At 39.7% G+C, this 10,357-nt stretch overlaps 2 protein-coding genes across 4 annotated transcripts in view; one reads left to right on the top strand and one right to left on the bottom strand.

The window, feature by feature from the left end:
* Positions 1–2,712, bottom strand: part of chmp1a (charged multivesicular body protein 1A) — a 25,190-nt gene extending 22,478 nt beyond the window's left edge. Inside the window, exons 1-3 of the mRNA XM_031868205.1 lie at positions 2,611–2,712; positions 1,593–1,612; positions 1,420–1,497 (exon numbers count right to left, since the gene is read on the bottom strand). Coding sequence (XP_031724065.1) covers positions 1,420–1,497; positions 1,593–1,612; positions 2,611–2,617 — 105 coding nt within the window. The 5' untranslated portion in view covers positions 2,618–2,712. The remainder of the gene's footprint in view (positions 1–1,419; positions 1,498–1,592; positions 1,613–2,610) is intronic.
* A 1,960-nt stretch (positions 2,713–4,672) lies between these two features.
* cdk10 (cyclin dependent kinase 10) overlaps positions 4,673–10,357 on the top strand; it is a 10,210-nt gene continuing 4,525 nt past the window's right edge. The window contains exons 1-9 of one of the 3 annotated variants that reach the window (XM_031868195.1): positions 4,673–4,722; positions 5,768–6,014; positions 6,722–7,016; positions 8,206–8,278; positions 8,377–8,448; positions 8,635–8,737; positions 8,894–8,975; positions 9,380–9,447; positions 9,799–9,851. In XM_031868195.1, the coding sequence (XP_031724055.1) occupies positions 6,927–7,016; positions 8,206–8,278; positions 8,377–8,448; positions 8,635–8,737; positions 8,894–8,975; positions 9,380–9,447; positions 9,799–9,851 (541 nt within the window). In that variant the 5' untranslated portion in view covers positions 4,673–4,722; positions 5,768–6,014; positions 6,722–6,926. Of the gene's footprint in view, positions 4,723–5,732; positions 7,017–8,205; positions 8,279–8,376; positions 8,449–8,634; positions 8,738–8,893; positions 8,976–9,379; positions 9,448–9,798; positions 9,852–10,357 lie in introns of those variants that run through there. The other 2 variants (XM_031868198.1, XM_031868196.1) reach the window with 2 other exon arrangements.

Genomic DNA, 10,357 nt, shown 5'->3' with positions numbered 1-10,357 from the left:
ACACACACACACACATATACATACACACACATATACATACACACACATATACATACACACACATATACATACACACACATATACATACACACACATATACATACACACACACACACACACACACACACACACACATATATATACACACATACATAAAAAAATAGTTTTCTTGCACAAGTAAAGAAAAGCTGCTTTGGAATCTATTTTTATTCCTTGAATGAATTTGTATTTTATTCACTTGCAGTTCGTATATGCCATGTGAAATTATAGACTGTGCATAAGAAGTGGACGTAGTCAAAGTGATGCCACCTTCGCCGTCTTCGGCATTGGCTTCACCTTTGAGACCCGGGGGCTGCCGTCTGGTCTGCAGACATTGATTTGTACTCTCCTGCACAAGTTGTGGGCAAACATTGGATGTGTTGGTGGAGGAGTGCAATATTAGTGTGAGTGACCGATGATGTACTGTACTGGACCAAAAGGAGACATTCTACAGAACCAGGTTACATTTGGTTTTAAAATACAATAAAAAAGGTATCACAAAGATATCAAATAGAGAAAAGCAGGCAACTCTTTGCATTTGTTATCATTGTGGGTTTAGTATTTGTAACATCTACATATTTAAAACAGTTTATCAACCAAAAACAAGCATCTAAAAAAACTCACTCATCAGGTTTTAGCTCTCCATGTTGTAGTTTGTGCTGCCCGATAACAACAGGGTGTTTTACATAATGGTTCTACTGTGAGGATTGCAACTTGAAAAGTGGATTGCTAATGAAGTTAGTAAAATCATAATACTTTCAAAAATAATAAAAACCAACAGCAGCTTCACATGCATGTGAGGGTGTTTGACAGGACATGAGAAGTGGAGTGAAGAAATATCTCTGACATGCATTAAAACAGAGACAGCGATGCCTACTGACCTTACAGCTGAAATATTTACCGTTTAAACAATTAGCCGTTCATTATAATAATAATAATAATAATAATAACAGTGATGCATCACTTTCACAAAACAACAGGCACTCTAGTCAATGCTAAAGTTGTACTGCCCCCTGCTGACTGATGAGTGGAACTCCCTGCTGTCGTTTGACCAGAAGAAGAAAATAATCTACTGATCAAACAACTAAAAAGATTTCTAATCATGGAGCTCCATGGCAGGAAAAGGTTATCAGACAAGGTGAAAACACAACTAAATATTATCGATAGTTTCAAAGTACTCAAAATTGAGTTTTTGCCTTTCAGATGAAGACAGAAAAAGTTGATGGGAGAGAGATAGGAGTGTGACATGCAACAGAGGGCTTCCATAGACAGCATTGAACATTGTATGACTCTGTGATCACAGCATATGTACGACAGGCATGTCAACCCTTCAGCCCCCACGATGCCCCGGTGGCCTGAAGCTCGGACCAGTCGGCTCACCTTCTTGACCTTGGCCTGCTCCTTCCCAGACTCCTTCTCTGCCTTCTTGGACAGTCTCTCGAGCTGCTTGGAGGTGAACTGTGAACCCCAGAGAAAGAAGTACAGGAAATGAGTAAATAATACGCAAGTTGTAACACGCTTGATATGGATTAAACCTTCTCAGAGATACATACCTTTAGCTGGAAGAGTGTGTCTGTGGGGACAGTGAGAGAGTTATGCACTGTATATAATGTTGACTGGCAAAGGATTGTCTTTTACATAGCAATATACTAACTCTTACATTACTAAAACATTAGCTTTTCATTCTCTGAGATTGATTGTAAGAAGTTGTCCACACTGTTTTCTTTGCTTTAAGAACCGATGTGAGGGTCCCGGGACAGAGGATGTCCTACGTGTACGGATTGTAAAGCCCCTCCGAGGCAAATTTCTGATTTTGGGCTATAAAAAATAAAATAAATTGAATTTAAGGTGGGCACATTTTCACTTGAAAAAATACAACAATTATGACAACAAATATTCTCCAAAATCTGCTAGATTTACACAGCCTAAAACCCTCAAAATTGTTGTACAATAAATCATAAAGGCGGAAATCCCGTCACAAAATACAAACAGCACAGGAAAAAGTCAGTTAATTGATTATATTATAAAGTATTCCGTTTCTGCATGGGGCTGTTACGGTTATCCAATAAAACATTATTCACTGCAAATATATTATTTTATTTTTATATTGTTACAACCAATACAACAATGTATATTAAATACAACCTTCTCACCAGGATTCAATAAGCTACTGTATATTTCAGTTTTAAGTCTTAATGATTTTATACAAACTTAAAGAAGTGTCTACGTTTGTCGAAGCTACACTAATCAAATTTGAAAAGGAGTGTGACATTCCTAATGTAACAGTAATTTGTTAGGAAATGATTCACTGACATCGTTAAGATGAGATGTTAAATCAAACCAAATGCCAAAATAATAGTCAGGCTGGCAACTACAGTTAGATAATGATACAAATAACCTTCTAATCATAACAGGTCTGACAGCTAACACAGCTAACCTAGCTAACCTAGCTAACCAGACACCCAAGCTAACAAGCTAATGTTAGCTATCTGTCATTAGATTGGTGGTATAGCTAAAAACAGAGGCAAAGTCTATCAAAATGGACTGTTCAGCGATTAAAACACCACATACCATCCATGGCGAGACGAATACGATTCTAGGGGATCACAGGAAAAATATTTTCCGGCTTCCCAAGTCTCGTTTTGGTTTGTTTTGATAAGGCGGTGGATCCGACTTCCTGGTCCTAGAGTAGTCACGTGATTTGAATTCCTCTCGTCTTCGTTCTTCTTCTTCTCCTTTATGTTTTTTGGCGGTTGGCAAGCAACGAAGTGGTGCAGTACCGCCACCAAGTAGCGTGGAGTGTGGAAAAAACCTTTCCTGAATAGCTCTTCACAATTCTTGAACCTGAGTTGATCTTCAAATGAAAAAGCCCTAGCATGATCCACCTACAGATGAGACATACCTGAGACGCTGATAATCAATAGATGACCTTTCACCCCTAATATATTGATCTTAATTAATAATTCCTCCGTCTACATCAGGTCATAGTCCTCAATATTAACAGTAGAGACTTTCCCTATTAACTTATGCTTGTCTGATTCACAGACTGTATATAAGAAGGTCTTATTCCATATAATAAACATGACACTTCCTATAGCCTCTTTCCTCATTTGTTACATCCCGCTTCAAATGCAATACCTCCACCTTTTGTCAAATATTGCTTAAACTGTTTACCTTTCAACACTAGCAAACAGCCTCCATACATTCCAAAAATATTATCAGCAAATATTGCTATCTTTAAATATATATTCACAAAAGTATATTGTTTTGACTACGTTTGAAAGTTCATAATATTCATATGAATTATGTCTCTTACTATGTACTAGCTGTATTAATATAATGCTGTTTATAGCCCGCCATGGTCTCCAGGTTACAGGCAGCTTAGTGACAAACCGCCTTTTTTTATTCAGTGCACGTGTTGGCCGGGACCCTGACACTCAGCTGTGATTTTTTATTTTTGCCATAGCCAGCTGTCAGGTACGTCTCTGTTTGTCAAGCTGTCTCGTGGAGGAGAAAAGGTGGAGAAGATGCCCTGTAGACAAGAGGAGCTGGAGTAACCTCTAGAGAGAGAGGAGCTGCTGATGAAGAAGAAAGAATTCCTGAAGAAAAAGATTGACCTGGAGCCTCTGCTTGCCAAGAAAAACTGCAGAAATAACAGAAGAGGTGTACTCAAGGATGAACGGATTAGATTTCGGTGGTCAAAGGTCAGGGGTCACCTTAGAAAACAATTTCTTGGACATACTTAAAGAATGTGTATGCTTATTTGACCATCTACCATGTCTTTTGTTTTTTCTTCCCGCCAAAGACGAGAATGAGGAAGACGAGTTCGAAGATGATTTTGAGTACCTGCGGCGCCCACAACACACGGGATAAATGAGCAGAAATGACACGTTATTGTTCTCGAGTGTTTTACGTTTCTACGAACATGTCTTCTCCACAACGCAATATCAGCAAGAAGATAAGTTGTTATTTTAAAGAAATGTACAGGTAGTATATCAAGGCCACATATATAATATATAAAAAGTACATAAAGATGATGCATGATAAAGGAACATATCATTCAAAAATATACCCTACATATAGAAGTACTCAATAAAGACCTCTGGTAAATATACACCTGATGCAAATACATGTAAAGAAATGCATGAAAGGTGCAATATACAAGATTCAGAGCATTAATATAGCAGCAAACTGCTAGTAGCTAAATACAGATATTGTGGAGTAATGTCTACCTGAGCAGAAAATGAAGTGTGTGTTGTAATCCGAGCTTCTCCTTGCTTTTGAAACGGTAAGACAAAATAGAAATATTATAATTCAGTTTAAATCCTTTGGCATATATTTTTCTATTTTAGCAGTATATACAGTATTTTTTTTCACAACAAAACAAGAGTTTACTTCTCCTCATTTGCCTTTAAACTGCAGTGTCTCTCTGCACCCAGTGCTGTGAGCAACCGAACAGGATTAACGCCGTCACCCCGACCGAGCCGGTGACGGAGAACTGGGAGGGAGTGACTACAAAAGCAGTGGCCTCAGACATAGCACATACTTAAATGCACACTCTAGAATGTGCCGTAGCGTAGACTGGACAACATGTGAGCGCCGTGCATGTGGACATGTGAGGACTGTAAAAACAGCTGACTGAAGCTCGAATGGGGACTGGAGCAAGCCAGAAGGAATATTCAGGTATGGGGCAAAGTGACACAGGAACTCAAATGTCCTCAGTAGAATCGGTATTGCTGCTTTATGAATATGTTCAATTCTTCACAATATTCTGTTTGTGTTTATCTTAAAGGGGCAGTTCGCCCCATAAAACCAACATACATATTTTTCCTCTTACTCGTACTGCTTTTTATTTGGTTTTGATGTGAGTTTCCTAAAGTGTCTTTTGAGATGCAGATTACCACTTGTCTTTATTTTTGTAGAATGAATGCTAAACAGTTTTAGCAACAACCATGCCAACATACTTTACTATGCCTCCGCTCCCTTATCTACCACTGTGCTATTTGTAAAATTCCAGAGCAGTTGAATATATCAAGATGCTTAATTATTGTTGTTGTTGACAACAATAAATGCAAATATTGTGTAGACCCAGCGCTAACGCTCTTAAGAAATTAGCACAATCCAATCTAAAAGGTGCCAATGCTCTTCATACCAAACAGAAACACTGACCACACACACCTTAGCACACACACACACACTGCTGGAAATCCTCCATCAACAGCAGGTTTACCTCACCTGACCCGCAGGTCTTGTCCCAGACCAATGGCAGTCTTGTATCACTGTGAGGACTGAATCCACATGTAGGCTGGAGAACATATAAGTGTAGGTCATGAGTTTATTGGGTTAATTCATCCTCCCTAATGCAAGACAAATCTGTTTTAGTGGGTAACTATTATAGTAATATAATAATTGGCAACTGTGGCTCAGTGGTAGAGCAGCGTAGTCCCTAGCTCTGCTAGTTAGTTCATGTCGATGTCCTGCAAGACACTTAACCCCAAATTGCTCCCTACTGTGTGTAAATGTTGTATGAATGTTAATTAGAGCCCTGATGGCACCTTGCATGGTAGCCCCTGCTATCAGTATGAATGGGTGAATGATGACATGTAGTGTTAAAACGCTTTGAGGCTTTGGGTGGTCAGAACACTAGAAAAGTGCAATACAAGTACAGTCCATGTATTTTATGTGGTGTTAGTCAGCTTGTGTCTTCCACCTCTGATACCCCTCTCAGTTAAAGAGAGCCCCCGCCCGTCACAGTCCAACGTCGAGGCCGATTCAGCGGAGGCCAATTCAGCGGACCCCTCTCCGCGCCCACCGGCCATCATCGTCACAGCTCCGTCGCGAGAGGACATCCATGCCTCACCGCCCACCGTGACCATAGCTGACACCGCCAAAGAGCGGCGGCCGTCCTCCACACCCTTTGTGGTGGGCAAGAACCTGGTGGGCGGACAGTAACTTGACATGTCGCGCCACAGAAGGTGAAAATGGGAATCAAAAGGGTTTTTGGTTGGATCAGAGAAAGCAGCAACAGCTCTGAAAACCGTGGTGGTCCAAGTATTCAGATCCTTTAGTAGGAATAGAAATGCTTTTCCCCCTCTTCCTTTTTTAAACAGACGTGATTAAAAGTCCAGCAGAATTAGCAGTAAATTCATTGTCATATTAATATAGTGTGACAAGAGTGTTGGGATGAAGCATTATGTTGCTAGTTTGCTAATTCCACCATGCTTTCATGCTACAGTTATAACACATGTGAACTGCTGGGCTTGTTCTATGTTACTTTAACATTTAGCCAGATTTTTCCAGTTTTTAAATGATTGTTCTTGATAAACATTATCGCTAGCATGTTGATTTGTTATGATTAGATGAGTGCTGAGAAGGGTCTATTATGGTGAAAAAAAAAACTTTACAGTATAAACTCTTAAAAAACCTTTGTGAATTTGTAAGTTTACATGCAAGGCTGAGATATGTGTATGCTTGCAAGCGATTAGCATTAGCCCAAACTATGTGTATGCCAGCGATTAGCATTAGCTGATTCAGATCAGCCAATAGCAGAAATTACATTGTAATAGCTAGTTTTTAACCAGTCGCTATGCATATTTATGACACACAATGTAGAATTTAAATACTTTGCACAAAAATTGCACAACGATTTTAACCTACTTTACTTACTATTTTTTCATTACAGAAGGACTCAATATGGACTTAACAAATACCACCCACTTGTCGACATACGGACCGTTGCGGTTCAAACTCCGGGAAAGGTCTTAGTTGTCCCATCGGTGGCCCAAACCAAAACATAATGGCGGCGCCCTTGTTAACTGAGCTGCGGCCCGTCTAGTCAGAACCAAAGCGGGTCTTCTGAAGGGTTGAAAACGATCTTTAATGGAAGAATGGACGCCGTAGGAGACGACGAACCGGATCCCATAAAGCTCAAGTCTATCAAGAACAATAAAACATTCACAGTGCCTCAAAGCGATAGGGTAAGAGAATTAGCTCCGTGTGGTGGGGAGGGAGGGACGCCAAACTCCATTTAGAACTCTTATAGTTAAATGATGTCCTGGTTATCAGCAGCTATACATAACTCATAGATCACAAGTTAACACTTATCAAAACTCCACATGGCCTAGTCTGAAATTCGGCATATATTTGATACAGGAAACGTTAAATGTCATCGAAAAATCTCACTGTGTAGATGTCTTCCCCTCAATATATATTAAACACAGTCCACATACAAAACTGTGTAAAACTAATGCTAATAGCAAACAAGAACATTATCTACTACTGTAAAAGTTAAAATTGCATCTCTAGTAGGGCTTAAAAGCTATCAGCGATGGGCCAATCTTTTATATTTTTTATTAAGTCACTGTGAGTGTTGATAAGCAAAGTAGTTCTTAAAATTGCTGATTTTTAAATGGAGTTTGGCATTGTCTCCATCTAAGAGAGCCCTGCCATCTAAAAGAGCTTGTCTTTACATGACTTAATAAACTACCTGGGCTAATGAAAGCACATTGTGTCAAAGTACTTAGTTTTCAAGGTAAGATTAAGGTCTGACTGTGCACTTCACTACTTCAGTCATCGTCTCAAGCAGCAGCCAATCTAATTACTGGCTTCCACCAGCACGTAAGCCGGCACACTTTAAAGCACCCAACTCTCCACGTCATCCAGTGATTCCTTGGTGAACTCTTTTAGTGTGTCCTCTCTTCATTCAAGGTACCGTTTTAGGATTGAGTGAACTTCATTGCCAAAGTAATCACAAGTTGTCCCGGATTGGTTATCTGATTTGCATCAAAGTGTTTTTTTTTTTTTCCATTTAGGTAATGGCAATTCCTCTCTGAGCCAATTCTTCCTAGTGGCTCAAGGCGCCTGTTTTGTTTGATTAATCCCCATTAGATCCCTCTATTGATTAATTGTTGTTCATCATTTCTACTTCAACTTCACTAAATGATCACTTAAGTGGTTCTGAAAACATAAAACATGTCACATGGAGCTATCCAGAGGAATAGTGCAACTTCCAAGTGTTTATTCTGTCATATTTATCCAGGATGTAGGTATCGTTGTGTTCAAACTGCACCGTTAAATCTTCTAAACTATTACTGGAGACGAGGATGACGCATAAAGTACATTATATAACCTCTGTGTCACCTCCATCTTTTCACTCTTTTTTTCTAGTTTGGGAGCTGCAGAAGTGTTAGAGAGTTCGAGAAATTTAACCGCATCGGAGAAGGAACTTACGGCATCGTATGTAAGTCATTCGCGACCACAGATTGGTTTGACCTGGAAATTAAAGAATAGATCATCTGAACTGCTCAGTGGATAAACTGTCCCCTGTCCTTGATATAGACCGAGCTCGAGACACCAAGTCAGATGAGATTGTGGCGTTGAAGAAAGTCCGGATGGACAAAGAGAAAGATGGTGAGATAACTGCTCTCACGCGGATTCCCATGTGTTTCCTTATTCTATTATTGATATGAATTCACAGTTTGTTGACAGCTTTATTTACAGTCTAATTCCTGTTTATTCTTATTGTTTCTGTAGTTTTGTGTTAAAAATGACCTGTAAAACCTGTTGAACCTGTCGATACCCTTCTCCTTCTGTCAGGGATCCCCATCAGTAGCCTCAGGGAGATCACCCTGCTGCTGAGGCTGAGACACCCCAACATAGTGGAGCTAAAAGAAGTGGTCGTCGGCAGTCACCTGGAGAGGTAGTGGATTGTATACGCACACCACCATGATGGAACATCAGTGGATTCACTAGCAATAAAAAGAAATATTCTACATGTAACTATTCAAAATCTGTCATATTCGCGGCAGCCTGTAAACGTAACATCTTTTTTCCTGTAATTGTGTTTTTCGTTCAGCTTGTTTCTGGTGATGAGCTACTGTGAACAGGATCTGGCCAGCCTGCTGGAGAACATGCAGACGCCGTTCTCTGAGGCTCAGGTAGGACTTGACGTCACCACCACTAAGCTAAAGGAGGACTAGTTTTCTGGTGACGGCGTGTAGTTGTGTCATTGACATTCTCAGCGACCCCCTTTTTTAAGATGCGTACAAGCTTTTAAATTGACCAGAGGGGTATTTATGACCTATTTTACATCGTAGAACAAAATGGTAAAATCTCTTCAGCTTGTGTTAACAACAGAACTTATAACAAACATCGAACCAAAAACCCATTCAAAAAAAGCCTTTGACTTTGAGACGAGGGAACAGGAAGTGAGAAAACGCTGACTCATTTCCATGTTTTAGGACTCATTCCTGCAGCACGAGGGCACACTGAAATCCCCTTGTGTGCGTCCGGTTGTGTCGTCTGCATTAAGACATTTTTTTCCTCTGCTATCCTCTTCCAGGTGAAGTGTATCATCCTTCAGTTGCTCAGAGGCCTGGAGTATCTCCATCACAACTTTATCATACACAGGTCAGTCCCAGGCATTCGCCGGAAACCCCAAAACAAACTCTCCATCTTTTTTTATATAAATATACACAGGAAAGAAAGATCTGACCCAATAACAGGATCATAATACATTTTCTTTGCTGGTCAGCTAACTGTCTTGTTGTCAAAGTGTAAACCGAGCTCGAAAAACAAACTCGCCAAAATACAAGATTCGCTGCTGCAGAACACAGTTAAAGCTGTGGCTGAAAGAAGGTTCTGAAGCAGTTTCTGCACACGGCCCTACAAAGTACGACTAAGTGGAGGGCTGTGTTGTGCGCTGAGAAGCGCGGTACCCTCTGGGAGCCGATTCATTATCCTCTTTAATCTCGTTATCAGGGACCTGAAGGTGTCTAATCTGCTGATGACAGACAACGGCTGCGTTAAGATTGGTGAGTCATCGCTTATAACCATAACTACCTCTCACTATAATCCCATTATTCCTGCACATACATCCCAGACTATTGCCATAACTGACCTTTGACCTCGCTCTCTTTTTTGCTTTTTACAGTATTAGGTATCTTTTTCTTTTGCCATTTTGTGTAATACTTTCTAGTTTCACATGGTTTCTGTGTCATTTATCCCTTTATATTTAAAACTTGTCAGGGTTATGGGTTCGATCAGTTTGTAGGTGGTTTTTTGGTAAAAAGAGTTGTTGATCAGTTGATAGACTAAAATGAATCCAAACCAAAATTCGTAATTGATTGATTGGCATTTATTAAACAACCAGGCCAAATATTCTGTCTGGTGTAATTTTTCACTATTTTCTGACATTTGATCGACTCTGATTAATACAAAAATAATATATATATACTTCATCATTCTTTCAGTTATTTATTTTATGAATATATAAATATACAGTTGTGTGAAAAAGTGTTTGCCCCCTTCCTGATTTCTT

Source organism: Anarrhichthys ocellatus, unplaced genomic scaffold (assembly GCF_004355925.1).
Source record: "Anarrhichthys ocellatus isolate YVR2014 unplaced genomic scaffold, GSC_Weel_1.0 scaffold41, whole genome shotgun sequence".
Classification (NCBI taxonomy): domain Eukaryota; kingdom Metazoa; phylum Chordata; class Actinopteri; order Perciformes; family Anarhichadidae; genus Anarrhichthys; species Anarrhichthys ocellatus.
Note: the sequence above shows the minus strand (reverse complement) of the source record. Positions and strands in the feature narration are given on the sequence as shown.